Raw genomic sequence first — 22,517 nt, forward strand, 5'->3', positions numbered from 1 at the left:
TTCTTCAGTATATTTTCTATTGGTTGAAATATAAGCATATATACGGATAATTATGTTTTATATAAAATATGCAAAATAAAATAATTTCTTAATTTGTGTGTACAAACTTAAAACGACAATTAATATAAAACAAAGAGATCAGGTATGTTTGCGTCATACTAATAAATTCCTATAGTTTCTAAATAAAGAATAATTATATTGTCTCTAAAAATAAAAATAAAATATATCGTTTCTTAGGTTTATACAGAAAAATGAATTTTGTCACTGAGTTTTATTAATTTTCCAGGCTACTAGCATTTGAAATACATCTTAGCCACTGTTTTTAAAACCGGACTGGCGATCGAACCGGAAATATTTTGGGTCATGGGTCAATGTGGTTCGACCTGGTTCGATTGGGTTCAACCGGGTTTGATGTATTAAACTGAATTTAATAATATTTTGTATATAATATGCATATTTTAGAAAATAGCAAACTGAAATGTAATAACAAAAATAAAAAAAATTAATTGTTCAAATCTAAATCAATAGAAAAAACACATTTAAAGTTTACTCTCTCAGGTCACTATAAATTTTTATCACCTTTTAAAAAAATTATACACATTATTGCAACGTTGCGACGGTTGTTGATTTTCATTATGACAGTTATTGATTTTCTGTGTTTGAATTTGGTGGAAATCAAATTTATTGATTATTCTCTTCTATTGCTTAGTACATCGCAAAAGTTTTCCAAAGACATCAAAATACAAAAGTATAAAATACCTTATGAATTTCAGTCTTGCAGAGACGTCACAGACTCAAAAAGAAAAAGAAAAACGTCAAAAATGGCAATACTTTGTGAATTACAGTTTGTCACAAACTCTATTTTTATTTCATTTTCAAAACTAATTATTTTATTAATATTTTTTTGTTTTCTCTACGAATCAGGGTTTTACCGGTTCGTTGGGTCGTCAGTTCCCGGGTTTTTAACGGTTCAATATGAGTTTTTGACCGGTTCAATTTTAGTTGGGTTTTAGCATTAACCCAATCCGGCTTGGTGTCCGGTTCACGGTTAAACCCGGTCCGACCGCCGGTTTGATCCGGGTTTAACAACACTGATCTTAGCCAATCACCTCGATGATGATGACAAACCTAATAAAAAGGTATTACGTTTTTGTTTTTTAAGGTATTACTTTGTTTTAAAAAATTATATAAAATACTTCCTCTGTTTTGAAATGATCAATTATCTAGAAAAATATTTTGTTTCAAAAAAGATTAATATTTTACATTTTCCATACATATAATAATGATAAATAACAAATTTTAAAAAATTAATTATATTTATTGAATTTTGATTGGTTACTATTTATGAAAATTTGTTAAACACAAAAAAAAAACAATGTATATTTAAGAAGTTTTTTAATATGTGTGATTTTTTAGAATATATATCTTATTGAAACGGAGAGAAAATATACTAGTAGTACATAACGTTTCATATGCTAATTAAATCTATATTATTAAAAGAGAAGTACACATATAGAATGCCCCTTAGTTTTCAGTGTTATTTACACTTCTATGTCACTGACATTAAATAATACTTCCTATTTTAATGCTGTCTTTTCCACTTTGATTAATGCGTTTTCCAAAATTAAATTTGAATTAAATACACTATTAAATAATACTTCTTATTTTAATGCTTTGTCTTTTCCACTTACATTAATGTGTTTTCTAAAATTAAATTTGAATTAAATATACTTCATTAACTTTTCAATTAAATCAATATCAAATTAAAAGAAAATACATTTTTGTTGGACAAATAATTCATGGAAATTATAATATCAACTCTTCGTTTAACAAATCTGAACGAAAAGAATATTATCAAATTTGAATCGAAACTAGATACTATCCAAACGGATTTACCATTTTGGTATCTTTTTTTTGTGTCAAGTTACCATTTTGGTATCTAGAGAACCATAACCAAACCTTATCTGAACAAAATATTTCAGATATTCGAATGTATTTAAATCATATTTATTTACTTCAATATGTTAGCTATTTTCGAGTTAATATCCAAGATATAAGTTATTTTAAGCTGTTTAAAATATTTGAAATATAAAAAATAGTCGAAAGTAAATATCTAAAGTAGATAAACAATAATCAAAATACCAAAATACTTAAAATATATATTTATTCTTCATCCAAATATTCAAGTTAAACCTATTTTAAAATTTTAATTTAGGTACTTTGGCTTACATTACTCAAATAGTTTAAAGATATATAAATTTTAAAAAAAATAAAAATAATTTAAACGGGTTATCAAACCCGCAAAGATCCTAATAAAACCGGAACCAAATTTTATAAATACCTGAATAGAGCTAGAATATTTAAACTCAAAATCTCAAACCCGAATAGATTTTAACCGAATTCGAGTGGATATGCAAATATCCACCCCTAACTTAGTCAATATAAAACATCAAATATTACAAATATACTATTTAGTATAAATAAATAAAAACTGAAAATTAATACCCGTGCGACCGCATCAAACATCAAATTATAATATTACAAGATCTAGTTGTTTTTTATAACATGTGAAATAGGGTAACTATCAAGCAATGAATAACTATAGTCATTAACTGCTTATTGAATAAGTATAGTCATTAACTGCTTAGCTGTGTACGAGTTGCTATATAGCTGCTGCTCACGGTACGTTCAATTTTTAACTGTTCTACTTCTTATAGCTCCACAAATTCATAAAATTGTCATTTTCGTTAGTTATTAACAGCTATTAATAGGGTTTTCAGAAGAAAAGTTCCAAAATTTTCATGCAACGTGAGAACAACATTGCAGTTGTGTTTAAATGTACAAATACAAAATAATCATCTTATTTTTATAGTACTACTAATAAATTAAACAACTAATAAGCTAATTCTCGACGATGTTTAAAGCCGACAAGCCGTAACCGCTTCAGTAGTTTTTTTATTTATATGTTCTTCTCTCTTTATAAAAAATGGATCCTGCTTATGACTTTTTGTTACTTTCCACAGAATCCAATGCAATATTACAAACCGACTTTTTGTTTTTCTTAAATTATTTGCAAGCCAGTGTTCTCATTTTATCAACCGCTATTTTAACGCAATATTGCAAACCAACAACCAACTGTCATTTTGTAGCTTTCCTAAAATATAAAATATTCAGAACTACAAAAAACGTTTTGAAACGTTGATCAAACATTGAACTATAATAATTTGTGGTAAACTTAAAAGAAATCATAGCCGGCCCCTGATTTATTGTTTATTTTACGAATTATTAAAAAATGTTATCTTTTTTTTGAAACTGAAAAAAATATATTTAACAAATACAATCAACAATTTCATATTTTAAACCGATAATTTGTGGCTACTGATTTCATTTGCACTACGCTAAATAGTTTATTTCATAAATTTACATTTGATAATTCTATCTCTACTATACGAAATGGATTTACGAAGATCTACATTTAGATTTTTTAAAAAGGATCTACAATTAACAATCTTATTTTGATTTTTCGTTATGCTGATGACTATTTAAATCATTTTTAATACTCTTACATAGTTACAAAGAATCACATTTTAAAAAGTTGAACTCTAAAGTTTCTTGATGCATAGAAATTAATGAATTTTTAGTCGATCAATAGATTTAAAAACATCCGCAAAAACTATTATTTTCAAGTTCAACACAAATGAATAGGCCGTAAAGCATCTCCAAAAGCATTTTTTATTTTAAAGTTTTTCAATTTTAAAGTGTTCTTCTCCAAAAGTAAAATTTTAAAACTAACTTCAAAATATTTCTATTTTACACTATAATCTTTATATCTGTCACAACTAATATAAATTCATAAAAATTATAAATAACTAACACATATACAAAATATTACAGAATATTAACTAATAAAAATTTACATTAAAATATAAAACTAGAAATATAAATACATAATTAAATATTAAACTGCAAGCAAAATACCATATTATTCCACAAAATTATTTATGTGATGCTCTCATATGTGATCAATTAGTGCATTTCGAAGTAAGAAATCACTTTTTATTTTAAATTTATAGATTACGAGCTAAAAATTATTGATTATTAGTGTTGTTGTAATATTTAAATTTTATAATAATTATGTCTTTATGTACCTTTTAAAGGTTTTTTATTAAGTTTGTTTTGTAATATTCTTGTTGTCTAATTTTAATTTTAAAATAATATAAAGCTTTTAAAAAAATATTTATGTAAAATTAAATTTATAGAAATTAATCTGAGATTTATGAGATATAAATTTTTAAAGATTAAAATGAGAAAATATTTAAGAATCATAAATAGAATGTGTAATTGTAAGACCAAAATGCAAATAAAAAATATAAAGTTTTACTCATTTTGAGGTTTTGAATTTTTTTTTTTTGGAAAACAAAACATTATATATTTAAAGTTATAGATTGTTTTTGTAGATGCTAAACTTCAAACTATATGCCATGCATCCTAGTTTCAAAGGACAACAATTGCTTTCTCCATAAATTGTTTCGATATGGTATCTTCGATATTATTTAAAGTTATAGATTGTTTTTGTATTCTCTCATGTTTTTTTCTATATTATTTTTTTCTTTTTAAATTAAAATAATTAATTAATTTTCTAAGGACTTTATAAAGTCCTACCAATAATCAAATTTTATGAGAATGTCTTTAATTTTTGTCTCTCTCCAAAAATAATATTAAAATATTCTAAAGACAAAAACAAGAAGCAAACCGTTAATCATGCTCTAATGCTTGTTTATATCTTTGCAATATCTCCTATATTAGTGATATATATTCCATTTCGATTTTCGAATCATTTTAATTAATTTCTGCTATTAATTAAATAATCCTTTATGGAAAGAGAAAATATCCATGTGCTTGCATCCCCAAAAATAATGATAGTTCCTGTCCTTAAACTAAAGAAATGGCCCATTGGGAGGTCAAACCACCATCTCATCTGTTTCGTTTCACACAAGTCAACCCTAATTTACTCTAAACCAACGTTTCAAAATAGAAAAACCACTAATCAAGTAATTAACTCATATTCCCTTTATATATAAACTCATCATCACATTCAACCTCCACACACTCGTCTCCAAATAAACTCTTCACCGGAAAAAAAAAATGGAAGACGACGGTTATTACCTCGAAACCGATCTCGATTTCAGCTTCACCTCCACCACCACCGACCGCACATTCACCTCCTCAAGCGCCCGCTCCAGTCTCGCTCGCTCAAGCCTCACCTTAAGCTTCAACGACAGACTCTCCACCGCCACAACACCTTCCACCACCACCTCCTCCGCCGCGACGACTCTCCACCACCGCCGCCAAGATCCTCACTGGACGGCAATCAGAGCCGCGACAACACTCTCCTCCGACAGACGCCTCCACCTCCGCCACCTGAAACTCGTCCGCCACCTCGGAACCGGAAACCTCGGCCGCGTATTCCTCTGCCACCTCCGCGACTGCCCGACCCCCACCGTGTTCGCGCTCAAAGTCATCGACCGCGACGTTCTCACCGCCAAGAAGCTCTCGCACGTGCAGACGGAGGCGGAGATCCTCTCCATGCTAGACCACCCGTTCTTGCCTACTCTCTACGCGCGCATCGACGCTTCTCACTACACTTGCCTCCTCATTGATTACTGCCCCAACGGTGACTTGCATTCCTTGCTACGTAAGCAACCTGGCAACCGGTTACCGGTTTCGTCGGTTAGATTCTTCGCCTCCGAAGTCCTCGTGGCCTTGGAGTATCTCCACGCTCTCGGCATCGTGTACCGAGATCTCAAACCGGAGAACATCTTGATCCGCGGAGACGGACACATCATGCTCTCCGATTTCGACCTCTGCTTCAAAGCCGAAGTCGTTCCGACTTTCCGATCTCGGAGGTTCCGGAGAGTTTCGACTCCGCCGTCATCTCCGAGGAGGAGGAGGAGGAGGGGCGGCGGTTGCTTCTCCGCGGAGTCGACGTACGAGAGGGAGGAGATAGTGGCGGAGTTCGCGGCGGAGCCAGTGACGGCGTTTTCTAAGTCGTGCGTTGGGACTCACGAGTATCTAGCGCCGGAGCTCGTCGCCGGGAACGGACACGGGAGCGGGGTAGACTGGTGGGCGTTTGGGATCTTTCTCTACGAGATGTTACACGGGACGACGCCGTTTCGAGGGGAGACTAAAGAACAGACCCTGCGCAAGATAGCGTCGAGCGATGACGTGGCGTTTCCGTTGGAGTTATTGGAGGGAGAAGGGATGAGAGAAGCGAAGGATTTGATCCAGAAGCTGTTGGTGAAGGATCCGACGAAGAGGCTAGGATGCGCCAGGGGTGCGCAGGATATCAAAAGGCATCCGTTTTTCGAAGGGATCAAGTGGCCGTTGATTAGAAACTATAAGCCGCCGGAGATTCGTGGTCTTGTGAAGAAGTCGACGAAGGCACATGCTGGTCACGTGACTGGTGTGTCATCGCCACGTAGGAGGAAGTGGTTGTGGTGGACCTTGTCCAATTTACTGCGGAGTAAAAGGTCGAACAGTAAGATTCAGAGCAACAATAACTCCTATCATTACGTGGGTAAAAGCTATAACGCGAGTCACAAACGCGTTTAAGGCGTTTCCCTTTAAAAAATATCATATAGGTAGAAAAGTGTGGATGGAGGAGGTATACAATGGATAGCGCAAATTAGCAAGCCTGATCATTTTGGATTTTACACAATTGTAGCTCATTTTCTATGAAATCCATACATGAAGTTTTGAAAACCAATTGTCTTTCTATTTATGATTTGTCCCTATGTTTGTCTTGCATAGTTTTAACCCACAAGTAGAGCAAAAACTCTAAAGCTTTATTGATTACTGGGCCGTTAATCCATTAGCCCATTATGACTCTGCGATTAGAAAGTCTGATGGTTCTTTGGTTTTTAGATTTTAGTTTCTAGTTTTTTTTTAGTTTTTGATTTTGCAGTAGATGTCAGTTTTTTTAAAAAAATATATAAATGGCTATTTTAGATTCTGATTTTTAGATTTTGGTTTTTGATTTTAAAATTAATAAAATTAAAATATTATTAGTAATAAAATATTTATTCTGAAACAGTAAAATATAAAATACTAGTAAAAGAAAAATACTAGTTCTAGGCCTAGTTAATATTAAGTAAAACCAAAAGAATATATAATATATCTTATAGGTACCAAATAGTAAAAGAAAAAAATAAAAATTTCTTTTAATAGAATATTTTTTTTACATCAATTATTGTTAGATGTATGTTTCAAAAAAAAAGTAGTTAAAAAATGCCTTAAGTATATGTACTCAGGGTTGGATTATAAACATTATATATATGTACATGTATTTTAAATATTCTATGGTAATTTTTGTTGGATTAATAATTTTTTATTTGTAATAAAAGTAAAAAACGAAACATGTTTTAGAGGTTGATTGTTTGTGATTTTTGAAATAGTTTTGGTTTTTATTCTCTAAAAACTATGTTTACCAGTCAAGGTTTTTCTAAAATATATTCTCTAAAATTTAGGGAAACCATATTTTGAGAAAACTACTTCTTTCTACACAAAAACTATAAAGGTGATGATTGTTTTTTTAGGTTTTGGATTTTGGTTTCTAGTTTTTGGCTTTTAATTATTGGTTTTAGTTTTTTAGATTTTTGGGTTTTAGTAGACAATGTCCAAAATGGCCAACATGCTATATGGCGGAGAGTCACATATGAGCTGTGGAATCGTAACCGGGTTTTGGATGCCCTGCAAAAGTGCCGCGATGTGGGTAAGACCTTTGTGAGTAAGTCGAAGAAGTCTAGGTTTTTGGTGTCAATTCCATGTGTGTGGTAATGACTGCGTTCATTATATTGTTTGATGTTGAAGTTACCGTTGATTGCTTGTCATTGCGTTATACATTAATTCTTGTTATACATTAATTCTTATATAGAGAGAGTGATCTAGAACTGTTTCATTGAATAACTCATTTACTTATGCTATCTAGTTCCATTCTTTTTCTATGCAGTCTGTAAGTAAAAGTGGTTGATATGGTTTGATTGGTGGTTTTAAACAAAAGGAAGAACATTTAAAATTCTTGGAAACATTATTGAGGCATTGTGGTATGTATGTCTAGTTATGTAGACATCTTATCTCTCTAAATCCGAGTTCGGAAACCTTTAATTTATTTTTGGAAGAAGCATGTGTTACATTACCAATAGACATGTAGGCACCAGTAGAAATGATACGATGTGTGGTGGTTCAGAATAATCTACAAACCATCTTTTTTTTTTCTTTTTTGAATGTTCTTTATTTTTGAAGCATGAATCTCATCAGATTTTCTAACTCTTCGAATTCTCTTCTGAATATTATTATATATCAAAATAATTTTATTTATTTATATTTTTGAGCTTTAACATGTCTTTTTGACTATAATGAATAAACAACAAATAATACTTAATCTATACAACACGTCAACTTAGAAATCAAACTGAAGTAGAAGAGCCAATATAATACATAGCAGAAGGAGAATTTTGAGCACCTCATCTAAGGTTATCCGCCATAAAGGTTTTTGCTTCTGGAATTGTTGGAATGAAAAGTGAGAAAAAAACCTTATAATGTTGAATTTCTACCAAAAAAGAAAAACGCGAAGAAACTGGAAATTCAGTCGAAAATTATTTAAAATATAAACAACTATTAAAATATACAGTCCTGTTTGTGCCTTTTAATTCGGTTCAATTTGTTTCGGTTTAGGAAATTTGGTCAGGCCTAGGCCTAATCGAATGACAGCTGAAAAAATTGTTTAGAAAGAACTCGAAGTCTGTTCAGGCCTAATTTGATGATAGCCTAAAAAAACGTTTAGAAAGAACTCGTGCGTAATTAGGCCCAACTTTATAATTTGGCCGAGCTTTGTCGGAACAAGGACGCCGCCTGGAGCCACTATAAAATAAAATAAAATAAAAACAAGAACTAAATTCTATATTCAGAACAGAACAGAACAGATCAAGCTCTCCCTGCATCTCCTCTCGATCGACTTTGTTCAGGTTCGTGTCTCTCATCAATTCTATCATCGTTTACGGTTGATTATACAATAATAAGTTCTACTGATGTAAAGGAAAATAATTTATGCATAATATATCAAAATTTTAGGTCTAATTTTTTTTTTTGTCCAAACCCATTGAAATTGATTCGCTGTACTTTGAATCTGGCTGTAATAACCGAACTCTAGTTTTGATCTCTGTACTTATTTTTTTTATTACTGTTAGGTTGTACTTTGAATCTGGCTGGTCTCTGAGATTTTTTTGGGTGCTGCTACTTACCAAAGATTTTGGTCGTGCTTCTAAACTTTTTAAGTGATTGTTATGGGCCCCATGAAAAATCTAAGGCAGCTTTACTTGGAAGCTCAAGGAACACAATGTCCGAACTCGGGAATAGACTTGCCATTCGATCTCCTCATGGAGATCTTGTCGAGAGTTCCAGCAAAGAGTATAGCAAGGTTTAGTTGCGTATCGAGACTGTGGGGATACATACTTAGCCTTGCTTGTTTCACCGAGTTGTTCCTGACCAAGTCTTGGTGTCGTCGTCCACCCCTACTCTTGTTCACCTTTCAAAATAAGGAGAGTATATACTTCTTCTCTGCACCTCAGCCTCAGAGTCCGGGGGATGATTCATCTCTCGTACCCGCTCGTTACCATGTTCACCGCAAGCATTATCCCAAAGATTTTTCAACTAGAGTTGGTTCTCCTCTTGGTGGATTCATCTGTCGTCAAGATGAGGGAGAAGTAGACACTATAGTTGTTAGTAACCCCGTCACAGGAGAGTCCATATTCTTACCGGAGGTGAAATCCAAGCACATTAATATTCACACGATACCTTTTTTAGGGTATGATCCCATCAACGAACAATTCAAAGTATTGTGCATCAAGTTTGAGGATATCCCAAATACGTCTGACGACCATCAAGTTCTGACATTGGGGGGGAATAAAAAACATTTATGGAGAACAACCCTATGCAAACCCCATTATCCTAAATCTAACGGAATATGCATTGATGGTGTTTTGTATTATTCAGCTGGGTTTGATTGGGGGACAAGGGTTTCCATGATAGTCTGCTTTGATGTTAGGTCCGAGAAGTTCAGCTTTATCAACATAGATCGATCCATGTTGATGACTTGCGCTTGTACTTTGATCAACTACAAGGGTAAGTTAGGTGCGCTCCAGTTTACATTGTCGTATCCAAGATGTCTCGTGTTCTGGGCTCTTGAAGATGCAGGAAAATGTAAATGGTCCAAGTGTGTGTACACAATACCTCCTTTGTGGAACAACATAGTTGGTCGTTCTGACTTGGACATTGTTGGAGTGACATCTGGAGGTGAAGTTGTGTTGGCGGCGAGGCATCTACTTGATCCGTTTTACATTTATTACTACAATCCCAAGGGCAACACTTTCGTAAGAGTTCTAATCCGAGGTCTGGAAGGGTTTGTACGTGCGAGAGTTTACACTTCTCTAGAATATATTGAGAATTTGAAACATATGTAAGTTTTCCAGCTTTTATTTTAAAGCATTGTCTTAGTTGAAAAGTATTTAAATTGATTAGTGGTTTGTTTGTATTCCATATTTGGTTTGAAGGAGGGAATATGACAAAGGAGTTAGCACAAACATTTCCTCTTAATACGGAGGCTATTTCAAGTTGAATATGGAATTTGAGCAAGCAAGGTCAGTAACTTATCACCCCAATATCTTAAACAGAGGAGCCGTGGATGCCAATGAGGAACCTAAGCTCTCTTGATGTTTTTGATATTTCTAACGCTAGCCTTCTTACTTCCATTGATCTTGACTTAACTAATTCCTTTTGATTTACATATTTGGATCAAATATTATTCCTTGTTTTGCTGAAACTTACCCTTTCTTCTGTCAGATTCGTTGAAATTCAATAATGATGCATGTGCTAAGATCAACTCCATGATCATCCCATGCTGTGAAGACTTGACAGAGCCCAAGAGTGATCACAGTCGCAAGGTCGTAGAGATCACAAACAGCGCATGGAAATATCGTCTTGATGAAAACTTAGTAAGTTTCAAGATTTCAAGCTGAATTAAACAAACCCGGAAAAACATATCAAACATTGTAGCATACCGGTGACGGTAGGAATGTTCTTTGGTGCAAATAGGTGGATAAACCTTCGTTTTCAACGCCCATGAAAAGACCAAACGACATACCAAGCATTGAGTCCATTGAGGAACTAAGCATCTGAGACTTACTGAGAGCGTTTCAACTTTCAAGATGGGTAACTGTTGAAGCAGGCCAGTGGTGATGCAAAGCATCACCGAAAGCAACAACACCTTATACGTGCTTCCTCTGTTTACGAAGCAGCTGCTGTGTCGGACTCAAGATCTCCCCTCTCTCTCTTGTTAACTGAGACCAAAGGTTATTATTGTGTCACACTCGACAGAGAGAGTATTTTTGCATACATGTCAACTTATTTTCTTCGTGGAGGTAGTTTGAGGATTTTACAAAGTCTTTATTTGGTTAGTTAAGATTTGTATTGTTTATTAGTTGGTAGCAAAGAAATTATTATTATCTTATGAATCAGTATATTAAGAGTCGTGTTAGTTGAAATTACAAGCAAATCTATTAAGCTTCATTGTGTCAGATACGTCATGAGCTTGAGATTATCAATTCCTAATGGTATAGTTCCAGTGGTATAATGCTCGAAAGAAAGATTTTGGGATTAATCGACCCTATGTTGGACGGTGTATTCGACAACTCAGGGATCACGCTTATAGTAACGTAAACGTCCCACAAGCAGTAATCAATTCCTTTCTTCCAGTTACTTAAAACTTTGAGAGAGTCTTAGGTTATACGAGATGGAAAAAACAAGAGTTCATGGTGTTGTTGTTTCAAATATAACTACTGATGTGAAACAATATTTGGCATACGTCTCAATTTAATATCCAATGAAATTCATTTAAATATAGGAAGATAAGGTGAAACTGTGGAAGATAAGAAATTCTAATGTTGATGTATTGTATATTTGTATGTTCCATCTGCAAACAAAATGTTAGTATCTATGTAAATTCATACATCACACATGAATAGTCGTTATAAGCAGTGATATGCCTAGGATATAAAACGTTTTTGTTCCACGTTGGCATGACAATTCAGAAAATGATTGACCAATTAAATTTGAAATATAAAATGTCTTCCTTAAAGCACATCATTCTCTTTTGTCTATCCCAGGGGTAGGCCTGGAAATTTGACTCTTAGTCCGCGGGTCCCGCCCCGTTTGATCCGCCGCGGGGCGGGTGCGGATCGAACCATTTTCAAAAATCGGTTTCCGGGTGCGGGTGCGGGTTTTGAATATTTTGTGCGGGGCGGGTGCGGGTTGGTCGATTTTGAATCGCGGGTACCCGCTAATCCGCAAAAACTTTTTTTAAAATTTTTTTTTTAAAATATTCTTTTTTTTGTAAAAAGGTATATATATTTTTTAAATACGAGAAATATAAAAAATAATAATTAAAATTTTTACAAATATATAAAAATATATAAATTTTTAATTATAATTATATTATTTATAATTTTTTTAGAAAAAAAATAAGTTAAATAATTATTTTTAAAAAAATATATAACCCGTGGGTCCCACGGGTTACCCGCAGAACTAAGCGGGGCGGGTGCGGATATAAATATATATGTATGCGGGTTGTGCGGGTCGGAATTTTTGAGCAAAAAGAAAATTAAAACCCGCGGGTTGCGGGTCATGCGGGGCGGGTTCGACCCGCAACCCAGCCCTACCTAGGGGCAGCTCAATCCACTCATCTTCATTTTTCTTCAATTACTTTTTTTTTGACTGATGATTTTCGTATTAAAATGCAGAAAGTGTAAAAAAGTTACAAGCCCATGAGCTATAGTCTGCCGGCCCAAAGCCAATATTTTAAACAACCCAAACCTAATTATCAAAAATTAATGAATCATAAGCCCAAAACCAGTAGGTAGAATCTGGAGAAATTGCCAAAAATACCATTTTCATACTACCACTTTTCATGTTTACACTAACCACTTTTACCACTACTTTTAATGAAGTGTCTAGATTTAAAGGTTTAGGATTTAGGGTTTAGATTTGATGTTTTAGGGTTTAAGGTATATAGTTTAGGGTTTAGAGTTTAAGATTTAGAGTTTAGAGTTAAGGATTTAGGGTTTATAGTTTAGACTTTAGGGTTTAGGGTTTAGGATATTGAATTTAGGGTATATAGTTTAGGGTTTAGAGTTGAAGATTTTGGGTTTAGGGTTTAGAATTGGAGGTTTTAGGAATTAGAATTTGGGATTAGAATTTTGAAAAACATATAAAAACAAAGATATAAGAGTCTTTACCATTTTAATAAATAAGATATTATTGAAAATGTGTCTTTAGTGGTGGTAAAGATGAATAATGGTACTTTGAAAGTGGTATTTTTGAAAATTCCTCTAGAATCTGAGAAACCGATATGAAGGATATCAGTTGATGAAGGAAAAACGATCACAGGAAAAAAGTCTATCAGAGCCAGCTTTGCATGAGTCTTGAAGATGTAATCGGCGATGTAAGCCTTGTCCTTAATCTGCCTATCCAGAAGCCGAAAATTGCATCTGAAGATGGAAATACTATTTTCAATTACTTAAAATAGTATTTTCCTGCAGTTTTAAAAATATTCTTTTACTTGACAAAATATGTTTACTTCTAAAAAAATTGGCTTTCTTCTCGATCAAATTCTCATACCTTTTATATTGAAAAAGAAATCGTGAAAACATATGTTTAATGATAAATTATTACAAATCACATCAATATAAATATAAATTCCAACCATCATATTTTACAAAACTAAACATATAATAACAGAGAATAAAAAAAAGGACATGGCACGTAGCGTAGCGCCGAAATACCACTAGTTTAACATAATTTAGACTTAATTGTCTAATTGGATATTTACTCTGTAAGATGTTTCTCTTTTTGGTATTTCCAACGTTTTCTATATCATGTCTGTATTCTGTAGCGTTGAGCTTTATGACTCTAACAACTGTATGGGAGAAAACTGAAAAGCAATGACAATTATTGGGTCAGGGGAATAATGAAGGAAGCCTGGATCGATAAAGGAGCACAAGGATAAGACCATTCCTTAGAGTAGGTAACATCGATAAAGTAAGCCGGGACCGATATTAACCATAACTCTATCTCGAGAAAATGTTTTCATTTACGGATTTACCCCAGCTATCCACAAAAGATTATACTAGGCCACCCTCAGCTTTACGCTTGCTTCCATGCCGGATGATCACATGGAATCAACTTTTGCCTAAAACGTTTTTGGCATGATAAATACTTGGCTCCAGAAATTCACCATAATGTAGAAAACTAATGAGTTTAACCTAATGTTTCCAGCATAGGACAAGAACTTAGTCATCCACCAATGAAGCTTGTTTATGATCACTTTAGTAAAGGGTTACAAATCTGCAAACTTCAGCTTAGAGGAAGCCAAGATATCAGGTAAGAAAATGTCAAAGTCTGATGCATGTCGCCATACTCAGTTATGAAGTTTCTATAAAAAGATAAAGGTTCATATATAGTCCATAATAAGACTTGTGTCTTGATTAACATTTCATTATTATATATAATGTAACAAATCCGAAACAAATATAACAATACTTTATTTATATGTAAACTTCAATACATTATTTTAAGGCTTCGGATAAAAATATAATAGTGTTTGTTCTATTAAAGAGAAAAAAATAGAGTAAGAATGTAAAAAAAAATCTTCATAGATATTATGGTTGAGTATCATATTTATTCACCATACTTAACTATAACGTTAACAAGGAATAGCGCAAAAGCAATTTTTGATTTTTAACCCAAAACACCAACTCTTAGCTTTAGCTCCGCGTTTCTCACGACATTTAACTTGGCATTCAGAATCCACACAATCCATCTTTTCTTACAGGGATTAGTTGGTCATCACAATATTTTCTCTTTGGTTGTGCATTTGCTATCATTCCTGTTGAATATAAAATATCTGAATTTTTAGTCAAAATGAAAAAATATATTACTAGTTTTCTATTTTTTCTGAAATATAATTTTGTAACACAAATTATATAATTTTTTTTTTGAAAAGAAAAAAGACTGATTTTGAAAATTTTGTTTTAAGAAGTATTCCCAATAGAAAAACAGATATTGAAAAAAAAAAAAGATTATATATGATTTAATCAACAAACTATTTTTTTTCTTGGTGAAGATATACTCTGAATAATTTCTGAATATTACTGGTAAAGTGAATATTTTTACTACAGAATGTACAAATTTAACGTAATATATTATATAAATTTACTTAAAAGGGCATTAATAGTTATGAAAAACACATTTTACCAATTATTTACTCAATTTGCCATCGAGGTTGATGAAAGAGATTTCTACGGCCCAGCTAAGAAACAAGACATCCCAAGGCCCTGTCAATTTGATAAAGACGGAAATATAGTATATCCTTTCATAGATGAAGATGGACACTGCCGCTTTAACATCTGTAACTGCACAGCCTGTTCAGACGCCTACTGGAGCTACGAATCCGACGATGAAAAACGAAGACGAAGAAGAAAGAAAAAAGACCCTCTATACAAAAGGTATCTCGAAGGAGATCCTTCTGTTGGTCCGTTAGGCGATGATAGGTATGACTTTATAGTCGAATACCCCAGCGCAAAGAAAGAAATATCTAGAAACATTTCTATATTATAGTTCTTCATAAATTATATATATATTTATTTTTACAAAAACCTCCAAATTCGTGTTTCTAGTTCTTATGTATGTTATGAAATTAACATAAAAGAGATACTTGAAATAAAAACTTCTAAACTATATAAATAGTGATGTATTTTACACAATGTAGCCAGAATGATATTTTAGAAATATCAAAATAATATATTCAATATCAGTTTATTTTGTAACGAGTATATGTAATATGTTAAGATAAACTTAAAATATATATACAAACCTGATATAAGAATGATGAAGATAATCAAGACTGTAAAACATAGTTGAGGGATTTTCCTCGTCATATATGACTTAAGTGAATTGATAATGGTTTTAAATTCTAAAAGAAAAAATGATGTATTTTTCTTTTGGAAATTCTAAAAGAAAAAATGATATAGCTAAAATAGCATGTTCCGTTTTTACCGAATCTAATCTTGAAAAAATTCCAAACTTTTTGCTCATCTAATATGTGAAAGCTTTAGACTCGTTTATTTTTGCTTCTATAAATAAATAAAAAGGTAAATGTCATATGCGTAAAATTATTATTTTTAATAGTCAAAGATTTTGCTATTTTATGGTAGTTTGAAAAATTGTGAAGTGATCTTGCACACTATATAGTAATTGTGGGAGTCAAAACTGTTCTGTTCTGGAAATGATCCCTTTCAAAAAGTTTGCTCCAGAATCCTTTGAACAATCTGTCATAACTATAACAACGAAGATCGGAGTGAAACAAATATACCATTGCAACAAACAAACAAACAAATATACGAAGTTCAGAATGGTTACCAAATTCATAAAGAGTAGAAATGTCAGGCACTAAAGAAGAAAACAAGTCACTGGAATAAATAAACACACGTGCTGCGGAGAAATACAAAGGACAAAGAGAGTTTCTGAGTCTGGGACATGTAAAGAAATTGAAACAACCGTCATGTCTTTCTTATTAGTTGTAGACCATATACTTGGGGGTTGCACTGAACTTCTGATAACCTTTGATGACTTTGTTCACTGCATCCAAAAAGTCTTTCTCAGTCACAGTCTTTCTCCTAGCTCTGATTGCATACATTCCAGCTTCAGTGCACACACTTCTGATATCAGCTCCTGCAAGAAGAAGATTCACATAACCACAAGTCAGAGCCAAAAGAAAAGAGAGAGTATACGAGAGATGTTTACTGGTTTGGGACCGTTACCAGTTGAGTTTGGGCAGAGGCGAGCAAGGAGCTCAAAACGGATGTCTCTCTCGCAGTTCATGGTTCTTGTGTGAATCTTGAAGATCTGGGTCCTGCTCTCCAGATCAGGCAAACCAAACTCAACCTTACGGTCAAGACGTCCAGGACGTAAAAGAGCAGGGTCTAGCGTGTCAGGCCTGGAATAACAGAGTACAACCAAAAAATAAACAATGAGTCAAACAGTATAGTTGTGTTGTGTAGTTTAGTTTAGTTTACTCAAGCCTGGTGATGAGATTATGGACTGACCTGTTGGTTGCCATAAGAACTTTGATGTTACCACGAGCGTCAAACCCATCAAGCTGATTCACAATCTCAAGCATAGTACGCTGGACTTCGTTGTCACCTCCTACACCGTCATCAAATCTTGCACCACCAATGGCATCAACTTCATCGAAGAACACAATGCAAGCTTTTTTGGACCGTGCCATCTGCAAAAACCGAGTATTGTAAATCACATTTCAGAATATATCAGCGTTTGCTAGACAAAATAAAGATAGCAAGAAGGAATGTTGACAAACTGATTACCTGAAACAGTTCACGAACCATCCTAGCTCCTTCACCCACATACTTCTGAACAAGCTCACTGCCGATGACTCTGATAAAGCAAGCATCGGTTCTGTTGGCAACAGCTCTAGCCAAAAGGGTTTTACCGGTACCAGGAGGACCGTAGCAGAGAACTCCCTTGGGAGGATCTATTCCAAGTTTCACAAACTTCTCTGGGTGAAGCATTGGCAGTTCAACGACCTACCACCAATCCACAAAGAGAACAAAACGATTAACAATTAGAAACTATACCACACCAGTAAGCTTATCACTATAGGTGATGAGATAAGATAGGATGATAACAAAGTTGAGTAACATACCTCTCGCATCTTCTCAATCTGCTCCTTGCAGCCACCAACATCATTGTAAGTAACATCAGGTTTCTCTTCAACAGTCATCATGGTGACACTAGGATCGATTTTGGGAGGTAGAGGAATCTGTATCTGGTACTTATTCCTATCAACTCTGCAAGAACAAATCAAAAACGAAATCTTCTTTGTCATCCATATGACAAAAGGGATAGAAACAACAAGATAAAATATACGTAGAGCACAGAAGGAACTGACTAATTAAACCAGAGACAATCTCATAAACAGGAGACATACCCCACTCGCATGCCTTCTTCAATATCAGTAGGAGAAACTTTGTCTCCAAGGCCAACGACAAACTGCAGTCAAGAACAAAACCAGTTATAAACCTAAACTGGTTCTGCATGGAATAAAAAAAACAATCTAGCTGAATGTACCTTAGCAATCTGTTTGACATTAATGACGTACTTGGCGTCTTCAGTGTTTGGACTAATAATCTTTGTGCATCTAGCAACCTGGACAGTAATTAAAAGCTACCGGTTAGAGAAGAAGAATAATAATATATGGTTAAAAGAAAGAAAGGGGTAGTAACCTGGAGAGGTTGCTCCTCTTGCATCATCTGTTTATCAGAGACGAGATCCCATTGACTGGGAGGAGCTAAACCAGTATCAGACTCCTTGATACCTGCAATGCAAATGTAAGCTTATTAACAAGGTCTATCCTTTTACTAATGCTAAGTAAGAAAGAGTGCATACCACAGAGATCGTTGATCCTCTTGGCAAGGTCCTTGATTTCTTTCTCCACTTTCTTTATCGGTGCAGAGTATGGCCCTAACCCCTACCAGATTCATCAACAATTAAACCAAAAGGGACTACTCAGGCTCATAAAAGAAGGAATCTAGGTCGAATTAGTCAGGAGTAAACATCAAATTGGCTTAGAAATGGTCAGAAAACTATAAGATACTCTGGATCCGTAATCTCCGATGATCTAGAAGAGTAATAGAAATCGAATTGAGGCTTACATAAGTCTTGAGGAGAGCGATATCATCTTCGTCAAGTGGGCGAGGATTCTTCTCGTCTCTGATCTCATCCTCGATATCTCTCGACATCTTCGCCCGATTTCGATCGGAGAAATGCGAATTGAGTTCAGACAAGTTGTCTTGCCGGAGAGGAAACGATTAGGAGAAGCTCTTCTAGTGTCCGATTTACTATTGAAGATGCTGTACGACTTTTTTTCCAAAGGCGCAAACCCATGCCTTGACCCTCTTTTAAAGCTCGGCCCATATCATATTTTTGTTGAATAGACTAAATTGGGCCCAACTCACGAACGGTCCGCTATTTTAAAAATAACTATTTGTTTTTTTTGTAACTCAGAAAAAAATAATTATTTGTTATATATTTATAGAAATAATTTTACATAATCAAGACAATACAATAACCTACTAAACTAAACATTACATAATTTAAATAATTTTTAACTGATGTAACTCTATATTTTTATATATATACTATTATTTGCGAAGTGATTTCTCGCAACGGAGCTCTCACGTTAAAAGTTAGACTGATTAATATCGTTTATAACCTTAATGAATAAACATATAAATTATTCATAAATAAAAACGAATTTTAATTTTATGATAGGTAACTGATTAAAATTAATAATGATAAGAATTATCCAAAATTTTAAAATATATTTTTAAATAAAATATTAGAGTGATTAATATTGTTTATATCCTTAATGGATAAATATATAAATTACCTACAAAGTAAAAATAATTTTTTTTGATTACATAAGTAAATAAAATTAAAAATGATAAAAATTATCCAAAATCTACAAATATATTGTAAAATAAAAATGTTAGAGTGGTCAATATCATTTATACCCATAATGAATAAAACATAAATTAACCACAAAATAAAAAAAAAGAATTTAATTTTTTTTTGATTAGATAAATTATTAAAATTAATATTAATAATAATTATCCAAAATCTAAAAATATATTAAATAAAACGAACTTATATTAATCATATTGTTTTAATAAAAATATATATAATTTCTGTTCAATCTAACAATAAATATATTGATCCAACTATTACCTTTTTGTAAGTAAATTTTCTATTTTTTATGTTTAAATAGTATAGATGAGAAAAATATATGTAATGGAAAATATAAATAATGGAAAAGAAATGGAAAATATGAGCAAAATATAAGTAAAACTAAGTGTACAGAAAGTGATAAAAGTATAAGATTTCAAAATCAAAAATATTTTTAATATGTTAGTGTTTTCAAAAATTAATACAGTAATAAACATATATAATTTAATAAAATATATAAACTAATAAATATTTGTAAGAAAATTGTGCTCGCATATGCATGCAACAAACCTAGTTATTATTATTTGAGAAGTGAATTTGCTTAATTGTCATCTTCTCCATGATTTTAGTTTTTTTCATGATTTTAGGATAAGTCATTAGTATAACTAATATTATTATTTAACATTATATTTGGTATCTATATATTTATATGATATTTAAGATAATTAATCACTTGTCATCTTCTCCATGATTTTAGTTAAATTTTTTTATATTTTCCATGATTTTAGGATAAGTCATTAGTTTAATTAATATTATTATTTAAATTTATATTTGGTATCTATATATTTATATGATATTTAAGATAATTAATAAACATTAACCTATCCTACTAATATATATACTATTATTTTTAAAATGTATTTAATATATAATAATTATCATGATATTTTAGGATATTGAATTAATTAAATATTATAAATTGGTATTAAAATACATACCGATAATATCATCATTATTTTTATCTTATATTTAGTTTATGATTTCAATGAATAATATTATTCCGAGTTTCTCTTATTTTTATTGGAAATATTGATAAAATAGAGATTATTATAAAATATTTATATAAGTATACTAATATATTTAAATTAATCAGTTTCTTTGGTTTATTCGCTTTGATCGCTTAATATACTGTACCATATCCATATATTGTGGTTCTTATAAATAACATTCATTCAGTTTATACGGTACTACAAATCCAGATTATTTTTACTATTTATGTTTGATTTGGTTCTAAATGGTTCAGTTTTAATGGACTGAACATTCTTAGACTATCATTATTTTGTTGATGTTTTATAGTTGTGTGTTTAATAATCCCTTCAGACTTCAGTGGTACATGATTTCTTTTCATTCTATACACAATATGTGTTTAATCTCAAATAGAATTTTTCTAATTTAATTTTTATTATATAAAAGATTATGATCCAGAATCTACATCAAATAAATAAAACTATGAAATAAAATAGCATAATTTAATACATTGATTACGAATATAAATATTGAAGTTTTATAATTTATAATAATTTAAAATTTGTCTCTAATTAAATTATTTTGTATAAAATAAACATTTAAATTTAAAATTGTAAAGTTTGTAGATATATTAATCCGTACAAGGTGCAGGACATCAACTAATATAAAACTATTTACAATACAAACTCTTTGATTTAATACTCGATAAGTTAATGAACATATTAAAATATAATTAACTATGTTTAGTTTAAGATATATTAATTTAAAGTACAAATGGATAAATTACTTTTTAGAATTAAATAAACATATGGTCTCATACAAATTATAAATTTATAATTACAATTTATTGAAACAGACAAGAATTGTATTATTTGCCTAATTTTTTTTATCTTAGTATTGTTTTGTCGAATTACATCTAAAATGCATATTCTTTATGTTTATTTCGTTAAGCTTTAGAAATAACATTAAAAAAATTATTTACTGCTAATTTCTGAACAAGTTTTTACTCACATATAAATATAAGGGAAATTTGGAAAAAAGAGAACAAAACAACTAAGATTTTGTCCCCTTAGAAGTAAAACCAAAATCATTGTCCCTATAGTATAGACAATAATGAAAATCATGTTTAGTCATTTATATTAATTTCAAAAACTGCTGCAGTTCTGCATAATCACACCGTCCTCTCCGTGGAGACAATCCCGTTTTGCTTCCGGGTCCATTGCTCCTCTTTCAGAGGAGGGAAGAAACAGTGTGAGCCGCCGAGGTATATGACTGTTAATACGGCCATCGACAGTTCCTACTGATATCTTAGTATTTCTGCAACTTTTGTTTCTTTTTTTTTTTTTCTTTTGATTAACCAGGTCGGAGGTTCGGGCCTTCGGCCCTAATCCCCCTACTTAGGCCCGGAGCCAACCTGCATCTGTACCTGTTAAGACCCTGGACACTCCTCCCACGATGGATCGAACCCAGGAGCGCAACACCACCAACGGCTGCGCTTAAACCAACTGAGCTGCCACATCCGTGGTAACTTTTGTTTCTTTGCATTATTCTTGCTGGCCTTTGGCTATGTATGACCTTATAGGTCTTATTCAATATTACACAAAGCATTAAAAAAGAAGAAGAATTTACAATATTTAAAAAAAAAAAATTTATATGCAAAAAAAAACTAATATGCTCTTTACATAGTCTTTGATCCTTGTTAGATCCTTGTTGTTAAAAATGACATATTCATAAGTGAAAGAGATTCTAGTTACGCATCAAAACGCTTATGTACACAGCTACATGGCCAAAGGAATTTACACATATATTGATTTGGATTGATGAGATATGAAAATACAAATAAAAACACTTTTTCTTAG

The 22,517-nt window shown here is 32.3% G+C and overlaps 3 protein-coding genes across 6 annotated transcripts; 2 read left to right on the forward strand and 1 right to left on the reverse strand.

Moving 5' to 3' along the window:
- The first annotated feature begins 5,121 nt into the window (after positions 1–5,121).
- Positions 5,122–6,911, forward strand: LOC108863424 (serine/threonine-protein kinase WAG1). Its single transcript, XM_018637847.2, has one exon. It carries the CDS (start codon positions 5,146–5,148, stop codon positions 6,610–6,612), a length of 1,467 nt encoding a protein of 488 aa, XP_018493349.1. The 5' UTR covers positions 5,122–5,145; the 3' UTR covers positions 6,613–6,911.
- Positions 6,912–8,873: 1,962 nt separating this feature from the next.
- LOC108863425 (F-box protein At1g53790) lies at positions 8,874–11,573 on the forward strand. 4 transcript variants are annotated; one of them, XR_001951110.2, is made up of 5 exons: positions 8,874–9,023; positions 9,246–10,513; positions 10,608–10,694; positions 10,897–11,048; positions 11,127–11,573. XR_001951110.2 is itself a non-coding variant. In XM_018637848.2 (4 exons), exons 2-3 carry the CDS (start codon positions 9,342–9,344, stop codon positions 10,648–10,650), a joined length of 1,215 nt encoding a protein of 404 aa, XP_018493350.1. In that variant the 5' UTR covers positions 8,874–9,023; positions 9,246–9,341; the 3' UTR covers positions 10,651–10,694; positions 10,897–11,573. The 4 variants fall into 4 exon arrangements, 1 of the variants encoding a protein (XP_018493350.1); XR_001951109.2 differs by having other exon boundaries at positions 11,149–11,573; XR_008934474.1 differs by having other exon boundaries at positions 8,925–9,023; positions 9,365–10,513; positions 11,149–11,573.
- A 4,887-nt stretch (positions 11,574–16,460) lies between these two features.
- On the reverse strand, positions 16,461–19,051 carry LOC108805094 (26S proteasome regulatory subunit 7 homolog A). The gene is made up of 10 exons (XM_018577055.2): positions 18,840–19,051; positions 18,574–18,655; positions 18,411–18,502; positions 18,256–18,333; positions 18,116–18,177; positions 17,831–17,975; positions 17,493–17,711; positions 17,214–17,395; positions 16,929–17,104; positions 16,461–16,839 (listed from the first exon to the last, which is right to left on the reverse strand). The coding sequence occupies exons 1-10, from the start codon at positions 18,924–18,926 to the stop codon at positions 16,682–16,684; spliced, it is 1,281 nt and encodes a 426-aa protein (XP_018432557.1). The 5' UTR covers positions 18,927–19,051; the 3' UTR covers positions 16,461–16,681.
- Positions 19,052–22,517: the final 3,466 nt, after the last annotated feature.

Source organism: Raphanus sativus, chromosome 5 (assembly GCF_000801105.2).
Source record: "Raphanus sativus cultivar WK10039 chromosome 5, ASM80110v3, whole genome shotgun sequence".
NCBI lineage: Eukaryota > Viridiplantae > Streptophyta > Magnoliopsida > Brassicales > Brassicaceae > Raphanus > Raphanus sativus.